Source organism: Pteropus alecto, unplaced genomic scaffold, assembly GCF_000325575.1.
Source record: "Pteropus alecto unplaced genomic scaffold, ASM32557v1 scaffold359, whole genome shotgun sequence".
Taxonomy (NCBI): domain Eukaryota; kingdom Metazoa; phylum Chordata; class Mammalia; order Chiroptera; family Pteropodidae; genus Pteropus; species Pteropus alecto.
The window spans coordinates 189,321-203,915 of NW_006443119.1; the positions used below are offsets into that span (position 1 = coordinate 189,321).

The following is a 14,595-nucleotide window of genomic DNA, read 5'->3' on the forward strand; positions in this document are numbered from 1 at the left end:
AGAGAAACCCTTCTATGAGGAGCTGGTCTATAGCCAACATGGGACATCTTATAAGTTGAAAAGTCACCATTTTGGGAGAATATATTAATTTCCTAGGCTGCTGTGACAAAGTACCACAAACTGGGTGGCTTAAAACAGCAGTAGTGTATTCTCTCACCATTCTGGAAACTAGATGTCTGAAATCAAGGTGTCAGCAGAGCTGGTTCCTCCTGAATGCTCTGAGCATATGTTCATGTTTCTCTCCTAGTTTTGGGTGGTTGCCAGCAATCCTTGGCAATCCTTAGCTTGTAGATGCATCATTCCAAGCTCTGTCTCCATCATTACATGGCATTCTCCCTGTGTGTCTCTCTGTGTCTTCACATGACCTTCTTATAAGGACCCCAGTCATTGGATCTAAGGCCCATCTAGTTTGACCAGAAGGGTTTGACCTCATCTGCAAAATTTCTTTTCTAAATAAGGTGATGTTCTGAGGTTCCAGGTAAACATGGATTTTGGAGGGACACTATTCAGTTCAGTACAAGGGAGTAACAAATCAACTGTGGAGTTGATGATTATACACCAATTAGCAATAATCAGTGTCCAGCAACCATTCGGAGAACTACTTAAATATTTCCGATGACAAGAAAATCTTCCTCAAGTTCTTCAATTATTTTGATTTTTGCATTAAAAAAAAAACCATTATGTATAATACATTACTAAGTTTCAATAGTGGCTGAGAATCTGTTTTTAGTGGTAGTTGATTGGGTTTGTAAAGCTAAAACATATATCATTTGTCCAAGATGTTCCCAAGACCCAGGACAGAACAGGGGACAGCAGAGAGGAACTGATTGTGATATGGTCTGTGAAGCGGGTCCCCAAGGCAGAGAAACAAGTAGACCTCTCCTACCTGCTAAGCTTCTCTGAAATATGAGCTCTTCTAGGGAGTCTGTACAATAAAAATAGTAGGAGATCATCTCAGAAAGACTACACATCTAAGTAGACAGGACACACTGAAAGAGAAGAAGGAGATCAATGGTCCCTGGCTGGCCAGGGAGATGAAGCAGGATGGGAAGGAAGATGGCCAAGCTATAAGATTCTAGAACTAGAGGCTTGGTAAGCCTACCCTAAGGCTGATGAAGTAGGGTTGGCCAATCCACCCTCACTAGAGCCAAAAGTCTTTATTTAAATGTGTGAAAGTGAATATTTTAAAACCCAGGTTTTTGTCGATAAATCACATTAAAATTCATCCAAAATTCCCACATTTGTGGTTCTAACTTTAGAACAACAACAAGAATATGAACATATTCAGGAAATAAATCTTACCAAAATTCTACCATTTCTTATAGCAGAAAGTCATGAATAAGCTTGCTATGAAGGTTAACCTTCCCAAAGCCCCCTTCCTGTGGAGTGGCTCACTCTGGAACAGGAAAGCCTATGATCCAAGTTCTTGGAAAGAAGGGACTGTAGGATGCCTGATCCAGGTGCTTCTACCTAGGTGGGCTACCTGGTGAGTCTAGCAGGCAGGGGGATTTTCATGGACCGTCTTCAGCGAGAGCAGTGTTGAGTTATGAAGAAGGTCACTTGAGAATCTTGGCCCACAGTCTGGAAAGGCCCAGGGGATGGCCCTTGGGAGAATGGCCACATGAGAGGTCAAAGTAGGGTGATGCAGTAACCAAGCAATGATGACAACCTCCACCTTAATGACCATGGCTAATCTCTACTGCTCTCTTACTGCATTCTAGGCACTGTGCTAAGCCCTTTACAACACTGACCTCATGCAATCGTCACAACAACCTCATGAGGAATATTCCTATCCCACCTGTAACACAAGGAGGATAATAAACCTAAGTTATTATGGAGATTAAATGAATTTGCCTAAAGAATATAGAACAATTCCCAGTGTAGCTGGTGTTATTTATTGCCTCCACCTGCCTATCATCAGGGTCTGAATTTTTTCCACTAGATTCATACCTTCTAATCAAACATTGTTCTTAGAGGTTGTCTGCCATTGGGCCCCCTGTCATCAGTGAGCTTCAGCTTCTCAGACCTTCTCCTGAGGTAGGAGCACAGGGCAATCCAACAGCCCTTGAGTCAGAAAAGAGGAATGAAATTTATAGGGGTGGGGGTGGTTAGAGAGAGAGAGAAGAAAACAAAAATGGTAAACTTTCCCTATTGCAGTTTGGCCAGGGGTCAGCCTTCCCATGGGGCCCCAACCATGAGACCCTGGGTTGGGGAAGTAGAGACTGGACAGGCCAAGGGCTGGGAGTTTCGATCCCTCAGACTCCAAACATTAACTTCCTGCCTGGCAATTCTCAGACCCTTAATTCTTACTCTTAACAACCCAATGTAATGTTTCACACATCATGTGAAAATCTCTCCTACCCATTCATCCTACACATCTCTAGCACTGCCTGGCAGGCCCCAGCCACAACACAGCCAGCCCCTCATCTTCCCACAACAAATGTTCACGCATCACACAACACACGTCACATTCTTAGCCGCACATCACATATTCGCATGTCACACACCATACATACATCATTATGCCTCACATCATGCAGTCACACACTAACATATCACACATAACGCACTCCCACATCACTCCTGACACTGTCACACACAACGCATACTTCACGCTCCACAGCACGGTCATACACCACTCATCTCTTGCACATCACATACCATACACTCATGCATTTACACTTGCACACTCTCATGCACATAGTCACACCCACAACTCATTCATTCATCTATTCTCTTTCTCCAAGGCAACCCAGGCCTGGAAATCCACAAAAGCCAGAGCCCAGCTGTGTGACAGCTGTTAGGCACTGTGAAAGCCCACCAAGTTGGGAAGGATGGAGGCTGATGGGAGCTGAGAACTCTGTCAGTCACTCACTCTAACCAGAGGCCTGAGGCTGCCCACTGACACCTTGCCCAGCATAGTTGGAGAAAATCACAAGTACAGGTGCACTGGGCTAGTGGAGACCCAGATAGGGGTGGGCAGAGCAGGCTGCCTACTCCCACACATGCTTCCTCTGCACCTGCTCTGAGCCTCACATTTGACTTCCAATGCGGATGTCATTGTTTTATGTAGAGCATGTGACAAATCTGACATGTGGGGGCCGGTGGGGAGTGGTGTGCACGGAACCACTGAGGAGCCCGAAGGCTCTGTCAGCCACATCCTCCCAGGAGGGTATGGGAATAGCCCAAGTCCTCTGTTGGGCACAAGAGGCAACAGAGCCTGTATGTGGGGCCCTGGGAACCAACCTAGGACGTAATATCCAGGAATGAAACCCTGAGACTCCTCCAATAAATGAAACGATAGACCACACATCTCCACATTAGAGGGCTCTTAAAGCACTTCCATGAGCATGGTTTCTGCTAGGCCTCATGAAAGCCATGTGAAGTAGGCAGGGCAGGGACCATGCCTATTTTATCAGTGAGAAAACTGAGGCCCAAAGCTAGAAAGTGACAAGGCAGGGCCAGAACCCAGATCTTCTGACTAGAACTCCAAGCTCTTTCCATGATACCGAGCAGCTGATTGGCTCAGCATCTCTCTCTTCATAAATCGCTGGGCCATACCCTTGGACCCTCAGGGTCCTGAAGAGATAGCTTGGCCAGGTTGTTATGACTTTAGGCGGAGTTGTTGTGTGACCTACCATACCCTCTCCTGGCATCGCTCCTGTGGTCACTGGAGAGTGGCCTCTGTGAGAGGGAAATAGCTGGGAGAGAGGAGAGGTGGCTAATCTGAGGAGCTGGGTGAGCTGTGGTTAAGACCTCAGAAATAATGTCCTGTAGAAGGAAATGCCAGCAATCATCTAGTTGACCTCCATTTTCTAAGATAAAGAAATCGAGGCTCAAAACCCATTGTTAGTATTCCCACATAGCGAGTGCTCAAAAATATTAGTCAAATGAGTTCCAGGGCCACAACCGGCAGCTCTGACTCAGGCCCGCACTCTGTCCACACAGCCTTCTTCAGATGGAGAAAAGTGGTGACAGGCAATTTTATCCTGGAAAAGGACTCTGGTGCTGACATCAATGAATACACACGAAGCCTAGAAGGCGCCTCCAAGAAAAAGTGCCCAAGGTGAAGAAATATCACGCTCGATAATTTTTAATAGCCTTTAGGATCTGCCTAGAGGCCCCTTGAACCCTGGTGACCCGTGACCCATTTTCAATCAACACAACATGTTTTCTCAACTCCTGATTTCCGCTGTGGTTTGTCGACTTTTTTTTTTTTTTCGTTTTTTTTTTTTTTTTTTTTTTATTCTAAGATTAGTAAGCAAACAAGACAGGTTGTCATTTCCTCATTTTCAAGGCTTGCTCCTCACATGGGCCAAAAATCTCTTTCAAGCTCCAGATTGTCACAAGTTCCTGGGTGAGCAGTGGGTCTCTGTCCCCATCTCCAGGGCCTCTTGGATGGGACCTTGCTCTAAAAGGAGCCATGAACCTCTGGCTTTGGTCACTTTACTTCCTGCCAGGTAAGTGCTATGGGAAAACACCTCACATGTCTTATGAGATTTGAATTGGTCACAAGTAGGGGAGTGGCTGGGTGTCTCCAGCTTGTATGTTTCTGGACAGATTTAACTGCAAACCAGTACCTAGGACATGACATGGATGGAGGCCACCTGAGGTCCTCTCACTCCTTGCTAGTACCCCTCTCTCTACTCCGGATACATCTCCTATTTGGCACAGGCATTGATTCATAAAAGCTGAAGGTATCACCTCTCCCAGACATATTAGCTTGTTAATATGGGATCTTAAAGCAAGTGTCCCAAAGTTCTTTCTTTTTTTTGTTTGTTTGTTTTTTTAGGCGAGGCAACTCTTGGTTGACCTAACAGATTGCAAGGATCTTGTCAGCTTACAATTCCTTATTTTTATTTTTTACATCTACAGCACCTGGTCTTCCTAGGTGGTCTCCCGTCCAAATACTAACCAGGTCCGCCCCTGCTTAGCTTCCGAGATCAGACAGGATCGAGCTTGTTCAGGGTGACATGGCCGTAGACCCAAGGTTCTTTCTGCTTACCTCTACATTCTCTTTCTTTGGATCTCTTTCACTCATGATTTCCAGCTTTCAACTCTAAATGAAGACTTTCTTCTCCATTTTGTAGTCCTAATCCATTTTCCAATTCCATATCTCAGTTTACAACTGTTTCCTGGGCATCCCCACTTCAATATCCCACCTGGATCTGAAATGCAACATGCCTAACACCTTACTTCAAATTTTTCATTGGTCACCATCCAAACCAGCTACTCTATATGTCTTAACTGTCACTGATATTAGATGCAGAATGTTAGAATGGCTTTATACACCTCTTTCCATTTATCCTCAACCATCTTATGACCTGGTCAAAAGCTAATTCATGTAGTTTCTAGATTTCCATTTACCAGGATGAGAAACAAGGGCAGCTTCTTCTTCAGAGGCAACAGAGGGAATGGAAAGGAGAAGAACACATGGTCATCTCTTAACTGTCTTTTCCACTTTCTCCAACTTGACCTGCCTATAGTTCCAGATTAATTTTCCTAAAGCTTGACTCTAATCATAGATCGCCCTTCCCACTGCCTACTGAATTAAATACAGACTTCTCTCTTATGCTCCCTTTTACCCTCTGGGCTTATCACATTCCCCTGATCTTTCCTAACCTCCAGCTAAACAGGACTTCTCCGTGAGCATGTGCTGGATCTCCTGCCGCCAGTCCTTGCTCATGCCATTCTTTCTGCCAGGACCATCCTTCTGCTCACCTCCACCTTCCATGGGTCATTCAAAGCTCATCTCAACCTTCACCTCCTTCCTATATACTTTCCAGAATCCCCTCTTCTGAACCCCAGTAGCTGATCCCATTCTACCTTGTATTGTGGCTCAGAGTGTATCCACCTTATTTCGTTGATTAAATGGTAATCTCTTTGAGGGCCAAAACGAATTTTTATTCATACTTACTTTCTTTGTGACTGCTTGAGTATGGAAGGAAAGTTAAATATTTATTGAATCGAAGAGTGAAAAACCCCTAAAAGCCCAAGGGAATGGAGTTTCAATGAAACGTCAGACTTAGTCAGAGGTGGTAGGACGTATATGAGCTCGACGTGAGTACAACCAACCTTAGGCCTCAGAGGAAGGAGGGTTGTGTGGGGACAAGTCTGGGAAGAGAAATCAAGAGTACTTTTTAAATTTCCATTGTAAATTTTAAATATATATTGGATATTCAAATGGAGTCCAAGTGGAGAAATAGGGAAGGCAAGTCTGGAGCTCAGAGGTAAAGACAAGACTGAAGATACATGTTTTGGTAGAATCTCTATAGAACTGACATTAAAAGCCATGAGAATATATTAGCTACTGTGGAGAGAGAGTGAGGAGGACAGAGAAAGGAACAGGCCCAAGTACCAGGCCCTGGGGTGGCCTAACATTGGGAGGTGGCTAGAGAAGGAAAAGTAAGGAGATTGAAAAGAAATGGTCTTTGAGAGTGTGGTGTCAGAGAAGCCACGAGAAGAAAGTGTTTTAAGGTGGGAAGGCTCGATTTCGTCGAATGCTACCGAGAGTCAAGTAAAATGAAGACCAAGAAGTGACCATCAAACATAGCCACAAGGAAAATTTTGGTGACTTTGATTAGAGCCGTTTCAGTGGAATGTTGGAGGCAAAATTCTGACAGGTGTAGGTGGAAGTGGATTCAGTGATTTCGATGATTCGTTTGAGAAAGAGAACAGAGAGGGCGGTAGCTGAGGGATGCAAAAGTCAGCCGAAGGTTTTTCAACACGGGCACCACCGAGCATGTATGTAAGCTATGGCAACGCTGGAAGAGAAGAAAGCAGCAAGGCAGGCAGATAAAAGGTTAATTGCAGAAGAGAAGTTCTAATAAAGGTAAGCAGAATGGACTCAGGATACAGGTGAAGGCACTGGCTTTTAAGAGGAGAGGGAAGCTCCATTCAGCGCAACGGGACGAAGGGCAGACAGAAGGCCCTAACACACATAGGCTGGTGTATGCAGAAGCGAGAAGTTGAATAGAATGTTTCTCATCCTTTTTTAAAATCCATGCTCTGTCTGATAAACATAGAAGTTCCCTTCTTCCAGAGATCCTTCTGTGACCGGAGTTACAGGGTCCTCGTCACCGCTCTGGGAAGTCACCACTGCATGCAATACAGTCTGTCTCCAGGGCACCGCCGCCAGCCACAGCCACATGACCCTGCGCCTTATTTCGCATTATGAAAATTACACACTTGTTTCCACATTCCGGACATCTATTTATATCCAAGTATATATTAAGGGTCACTTTCTAAACCACATATATCCCTCTCCTCTACCTTCACCACTATAAATCAAGTCACCAAATTTGAGATTAATGTCACTTACTTAGTAGCTTCTTTAAAATACCAACATTAAACAGCTTGGTTCCTTTAGATAGCTTCTTCCACCCCTCCCTTTCTTCCCAGAATCATTTGGAAATGTAGTTCTAGCCCAGAATCACAAAACTTCAAGGGCATCTGAGATATTTATTTTAAAATGCAGATTATTAGGCCCCACCCTAGACAACCTAATCACCATGCCTAAGGGTAGGCCCAGGTCCTCTGCACCCTAAAGAACTCTCTCTACATGAATCTTACTCATACTGTGCATACCCTCTAGATATGATAGGAAGTCATATCTAGTCTTCTCCCTGTTTAGGAAATCTGCTTTTCTAAGCCTTTGGTGGAGGTTAGAAGCTACTACAAACTCTAAGGAGAGCTGGGATCTGGTCATTTTCACCTCACCAACTGGTGCTTCCTTGTGACCAGAGCTCAGTGTACCCAGCAGCGTTTTTTTGTTTTGTTTTGTTTTGTGCTCCATTCATCCAGCGTTTGCACAAAGTAAATGTCTTAATCAGCTCGGGCCACTGTATGCTATAGACTGCATCGCTTAAACGACAGATGTTTATTTCTCACAGTTCAGGAAACTGAAAGTCCAAGGTCAAGCTGCCAGCAGATACGGTTTGGTGAGGCCCCTCTTTCTGGGCTTGCAGATGGCCACCCTCTCCCTATGTGCTCACATGGCCTCTTGCATGCATGGAGAGAGTAAGGACACTAAGCCCATTACGAGCATTCCACCTTCATTGAACCCTAATCACCTTGCAAAGGCCCCACCTCCTGAAACCATCACATTGGTGGGTCACAGCTTCAAGACATGGATTTGGGAGGGGACACAAACATTCAGTCTGTAACAGAGGATCTGGGTAAGCCAGGGGGTTACCAAAAGCTCATCTCTGAGTGGAGCAAAGCGACTGGAGGTATCTGCCTAGGTAGTGACCTCTCTCTCTCCTGCCATGCCCCTGCCCATTTAATAGCATCTTGCTCTTGGGAAAGCAGCATTCATGCCCTTTTCTGGCTGAGTTGGTCCAAAAACTTTCACATGTTTACTCATAGGTGCTGGGATTTACACACAGGTATGGGCCATCTGGACATACAGGGTGATTCCCCCACCAGTCACCAGACTACTATGCCTGTCTCAGTTTCCAGGGGATTTAAAACAATGCTGGGTTATTTGTGTGAGGGTTTCCATGTCAGATATGCATCTGGCTGGCCCCTCTGCCTCTCCATACCATGTTACAACAGCTATGCTTCTAGATCACAACGTGCTCCTGAAATGTCACCTCCCAGCCACTCTTCCAGCCTCCTCTCCCGCATCTCACACTCCCACGGCTGTTTCCAGCTCTTTGCTGTCGTCCACGTCCTTCCCTCTCCCGGAGCATTCTCCTCTGGTCTCGGTGCTCATCCAGAAGCCTCAAGCCCCACTTCTTTCCTTGACTCTCCTCATTTTGCTAAACTCCTTGGAGCTGTTCTTAACGTACAGCTAGTGGATGAATTTCAAGGCGTTTGTGAACTTTTCTCCTGTGTTGTCTCTCACATTCGGGCTTTATGGGGGCTGTTCTCACTGCTGAAAGTGCCTCTCCTCCTCCACTCAAGACCCCCAGCCCTACCAGAACACACACATGTCACACTAGGAACCCTCTTCCCAGAACTATGCAGGTATTAATTGGGACCCACTTAATTGGCAACTAATCACACCTGGCTATATCTTTTTCTTCGGCTAGCTCAATTGCCTTAAGTCTGCCTTCTTCAGTGAAAGCATAACTTTTTGATGTCAAGGATTCATGAATACATCTTTTATCCCTCCTTGCTCCGTACCTTCCCCAGTCTACACACAATGCACAATGGTTGCGTGCGCTCTCTCCCTCTCTCTCTCTCTCTCTCTCTCTTCTCTCTCTCTCTCTCTTTCTCTCTCTCTCTCTCATACAGCTTTGCTTTCCCTCTATGTTCCCTACTGCAGTGAAGACAATCACCATCTCTCAGCTGCCCTCCACACCCAGCCCAGCCCTCAGGTCACAACTGAGACATCACTTCATCAACTACACCATCCCTCTGCAGCAGCCTGGATCAGGTGCCCCTACTTCTTGCTTCCAAGGAACCCCTTGTGTCTCTTCATCGGATCTATGTCACCATGTGTAGTGGCCATCCACTTGTATTGCCCACTAAATGATTCCTTCTGTGTGGAAAGGAATGTTAGCTACCTTGCTGTCACATGAAAGGCATTCAATAAATGCTCGTTGGATGATTTAACAAACAGAACTGTGGGTGAATGGTCGTTTTGGCTGAATGGATCTGAACAAAACAAAACCAGATGGAAAAATCTGTTGCAGCCAAATTGTACCATGCCCCCCAACACCACACTGAAGTCACTTGGGAGTTATGTGCTGTTTGGGGTCAGCATGGCATATTCTCTGTTCTTGCACTAGGACAGTAGTTTTGATTATATTCTCTGGAGTTTGGTGTCTTGGTCCTTACGGGTTTGGGTTTGGTGATGAGGCTGTGAGTTATGTTCAGGCATGGGCTGAGGAGAAATCTAGCTGAAACTCACGTTTGGGCACAGAGATGAACATAGAGCTGGACTTAGGATGTAAATAGGGTGGGGATGGGAAGAGGCTGAGGATGAAGCTAGGGCTACAGATCAGGATAGTGCTGAGGCTGAGGGTCGGCTGAGGCTCGGGCTGATAAATGGAATGGGGCTGGGTCTAGAGATGAGCATGAGGCTGGGCTGGGGCCTGGGCTGGAAAGAGCACTGGAGTTGGAAATGTGGCTTTATGGGGGCTATTAAATGCATCTTAAAACATGAGATGAGGCTTCTTATACATTAACTCCCTCTCCCTGCAGTATCTGGAGCCCTGAGGATGCTCCCAGAAGTCAAGCTGGAGGGAATCCTGGGTGGGTCCATTACCATCGAGTGCCCACGTCCTGAAACACCCATGAGGCTATATCTGTGCCGGGAGATGGCCAAGTCTGGAAGCTGTGTCACCGTGATATCTAACAATCACTTTGTCAGGAAAGAATACAAACACCGAGTCACCCTCGAGCTCTGTCCAGATGAGAATCTATTCCTAGTGAAGGTGACAGAACTGACCAAGAATGACAGCGGAGTATATGCCTGTGGGGTAGGCCAGCACACAGACAGGGGCAAGACCCAGCAAGTCACCCTGGATATCCACAGTGGTAGGTATCCCATCTGATAGAGGCTCAGCCCACTCAGAAAACAGCTCCACTTGGGAAGGCTGGGACAGCCATCAAACTGTAGCAGTCCCCCAGGCTCTTATACTATTGTCATATTAGCCAGTCCAGTAATAATTAGGATCTGTACAGATGAAACCTCATAGAGTCAATTAACTTCATGGACCACAGAATTTTCTATCCAAACAAGACAGTTGCTCCTCTCGTGTTATTAAATCCATCCTACCCAAGGCGTGAGAGGAGTGGGGGCTGAGGTTGAGGAGAGGCTCTGAGACTGGAGGAAATTGGAAGCAAAAGGACATAATAGTCCTACATAATTGTCCCATGAGAATTATCATGGATAAATATAAAGGAAAGGCAGTCGTGTCTCAAGCCTTATTTATAGGCCAGACTTGTTACTTTATGATCTGATTCTTTCCATATTTCTGCTGAATCCTGCCTATTTCCTTTTCTCCGCTGACTTCCTCACACATACACAGCACTAATTCAACAGCCTAAAAACCCAGTGGTTTTACAGGGACCGTTGACTGGATTAGAGTGGAAGAGTTTTTCTTTCAAGGAAAGCCCCTGCCCCATTCTTTTTCTGCTCCTCGTGGTGGACCCTGCCCTAATCCCCTCACCGCCAGCCACTATGGCTGAGTCAGCTTCAGTTCCTACCAAGCATCCCTTCCCCAAAACTCCGTCTCCTCCAGGGTATTATACCTCTTGCCTCCAATAGAGTATGAGCCATTCTGGGAAAAGGAGCAGATACCTGAGCCTCCAGTATGGTTTCAGAGATTTATACAGATGCCAATGACCTCTTGGTTCCGGATGCCTGCACCTGCCAGTTCTTTCGAATTCATATCCAAAGGTCAGTTCACCAATGCTGGGGTAGAGGAGGTGGGGGAGGCGATGCAACATTGTGAAAATGGAGGACTGGGTTCGTGTTTAGTTCATAGAGTGGTTGGCAGATAGGAGCTGGGGCTCAGCCTTAGGAGAGGGCATCTCCCTGCCATCTACTTTCCACGTGCTTTAAGCCCATCCTGCAGCCTGGACACCTGGGCGCTCTTTGTAGAATTCATATCACCACTAGGTGGCACTACAAGTGATGAAGGTTGTGCTCCATTCACAAAATGTAGCTCCTTCATGAATGACTTCCGGAAACAGGGCAGATGGTTCCCAGCTGGAGGTCATTAAGCTTCCTTCTGCCCACAGGGCTGTCTTCCACTTTCTGGCACACAGTGATTTTGACAACTCTATTTTGCAATAGAAAGATTAATGATAATACCTTTACATTTCTATATCGTTTTCCTGTTTTAAATGCATTTTGACATTTAGTATTTCCATGATATCTTCACATCTACCCTGTGAGGCAGATACATTAATTGAACACTGTTTCACTAGAGGAAACACTTAGTACCCTGCTGGGTACTAACAGGGATAGTGTAACTGAGCACATCACATACTCAAGGTTGAGACTGACAGGCATGGGATGGAGAAGAATAGACAAGCACATGGCAGAGTGGGAATTGAACTACAAATAAAGTTTTCTCCATGCTCAGAGGAGGGCAACTTCTTCTGCCTGGGAAGTCAGAGAAAGCTTCCTGGAGAAAATGGCATTTGAAGCAAATATGGACAGGATTTACTAGGTGTAGACGGCATGCTAAGAAGGCATTTCAAACCAAGAGGGATGCAAGAACAAAGCAGTTAGGTAAAAGGGAAGAGTGTTTTCAGAAAAGAGATGGAGACCCAGTCCTGCTGGAAACAAGAGTGTGTTAATGAAAGATCGCTTTTTCCTGCTATCTCACCAGTAACCACACCAGCTCAAAGGACCGAGGTCCTGACAACACACCCTCCCTCCCCCACCACTGCAATCACCCACCGTCCTCACGTTTCCAGAGCGTCTTCAGTGGTAGCTGCCAAGCCCACAACCCCCTTGCCATCCACCACAGTCTCAAAGACCTCAGCACCGGAGAGGCTGCACAGGCCCCAGACAGCCAGCTACAACCAGCACACCAGGCTTCACAGGCAGAGGTAAGAGGCCTCCATCATCCAGGATGGGTTAGAAACCAGGCAAAATAGTTTGGAGTTAGGAGACCCACTAATATCTTCCTGAAATGATTACCAACCAAGACCCTTCTTGGCCTTGTCTCTAGAAGGCCACACTGAAATACACTATCTATGAGTATAGCACGTTAACTCATGAGTCCTCTCAACATGAATACACTTGTCAGTGCCCCCAGCAGGAGCATTGCAGAAGCAAGATCCAAAATTTTCAGTCACTCAGCATTTATTCAGATATGTTTCGATGGGGAAAAGCTAAATGAGAATAAAATTAACTACTTAACTATTAACTGCTAAAATTACTTTCACATGTTTTCTTAATTTTTCAATGTGGCGACTAGGAAAATTAAAACTACATATGTGACTCACATATTTCTATTGGACAGCACTGGTCTCAGGGCTGGGTACAATCCAGAAAAGTGCTTCGATGGACCACTAGGGGGTAGCATTAGAGCAGGCTCCAAAGAAAACCTATAATCAGAATTACTTTTGCCTAAGCGAAGATAAAGACATTAATTAGTAAGGAGAGGGACCTCCAACATCATTTGGGTTTTATAGATGAGGAAACTGAGGCCATGAGAGCTAAATGGTTCCAAATAGAACCAGGATTCCTAATTCCTAGTTCAGAAAATTACAACAGCCTACTCGTGGAGAATTCAAATCAATTCAATCAGCATTTTCTTACTATGTACCAGGCATTGTGCTGTATCCAACAGATGAAGAAAAATGAAGACATGCAGTCTGGGTCTTATCTTACTAACTAATGCAAATATAACTTTGACGACAGCTGTAACCAGTAAGAACACAAGAACTGGGGACAGAGAAAGAAAAAATTGATTCTGGTTTACCAAGACTGGGAAAGAAAAGAGGACTTATGCACAGGCCCTTTATGGAAAGTAAGATGTCTATATGTAGAAAATGGGAGACAGGACTTGTAGGCAGAGGAAGCACTGTAAGAAAAACATTCCCTTTTCCACAGTTAGAAGAAACTAACTCACTTAATATTTGCAATAATCTTGTGAGGAAACCAAGGTGCAGAGAGCTAGAAGGGCATCTGACATTTATTGACTGCTGCTTAGACCAGGTGCATGAGGTTCTTCTTATTCACTATTCGGTTCATCTTTAAGCAGTTCTGTGAAGTAGGTTTCACTAGACTTATTTACCAGAGAAATGAGGCTCAGAGAAGTTAGGAGACAGTTAGGAGAAGTTAGACAGCCAGTAAAAAGCTGAATCTGAATTTGAATCCAGATCTCCTGACTCCAGAAACAAGGCTCTTTGTTGGGAAGGGTGAAATTCTGTTAAACAAGGGACAAACTGTGAGCCATCTCCAAAAAGCCACTCAAGAGTGCTTCTTTACTGACTTCTTCCTCCTCTCTCCCTCCCCTTCCCTCTTCAGAGGCTTCAACCATGGCCCAGCGTCCCAGATGGAAGACCAAGGATTTCATATGTTGATCCCCATCATCCTGGGCCTCATCCTTTTGGCACTTCTGGGGCTGTTGGTGAAAAGGGTCATTCAAAAGAGGAAAGGTGAGTGGCTTGGGGCTTGGTTAGGGGGAACTGAGTGTCACAGAGAGCCCAGAGTATTCAGACCCAGGAGCTTTAGATGAGTGGGCCTGGGTGTGGGGAACAAGGAAGGGGGATGAATGGTCTGGAAATGAGGACGAGGAGGAGAGCGTCTTGGGCCCTTGAGACTTCAGAGGAGGGCAAGGCTGTACTTCATGCATTCTGAGCATCTACACGTCAGACAGTACCGAGCCCAGGGGGAGGGAGGCAGCCTTTACTTTCCTAAGACCGGAGCATGATCCTCTGATGCCACTGTCCTCTCCCTGTGGTTTTGCCGAGAAGCTCTCTCCAGGCGGGCCCGTCGACTGGCCGTAAGGATGAGCGCCCTGGAGGGCTCCCAGCGGCCCCTGTCACAGCGGCCCCGCGTGTCTCAGTGGCCACGTTCCCAAAACAACGTCTACAGTGCCTGTCCTCGGCGTGCTGGGGGTGCTCAAGCTGCGGGTGAGAAGGGGTGATGGATGAGCTGGCGGGCGAGCGAGGGAGGAA

At 46.0% G+C, this 14,595-nt stretch overlaps 1 protein-coding gene and 1 pseudogene across 1 annotated transcript in view; one reads left to right on the forward strand and one right to left on the reverse strand.

The window, feature by feature from the left end:
- The first annotated feature begins 4,303 nt into the window (after positions 1-4,303).
- Positions 4,304-14,595, forward strand: part of FCMR (Fc fragment of IgM receptor) — a 14,131-nt gene continuing 3,839 nt past the window's right edge. Inside the window, exons 1-6 of the mRNA XM_006922821.3 lie at positions 4,304-4,460; positions 10,153-10,488; positions 11,222-11,353; positions 12,294-12,516; positions 13,943-14,073; positions 14,392-14,550. Of these exons, the coding sequence (XP_006922883.1) occupies positions 4,424-4,460; positions 10,153-10,488; positions 11,222-11,353; positions 12,294-12,516; positions 13,943-14,073; positions 14,392-14,550 (1,018 nt within the window). The 5' untranslated portion in view covers positions 4,304-4,423. The remainder of the gene's footprint in view (positions 4,461-10,152; positions 10,489-11,221; positions 11,354-12,293; positions 12,517-13,942; positions 14,074-14,391; positions 14,551-14,595) is intronic.
- On the reverse strand, positions 4,867-4,985 carry LOC112471857 (annotated as a pseudogene).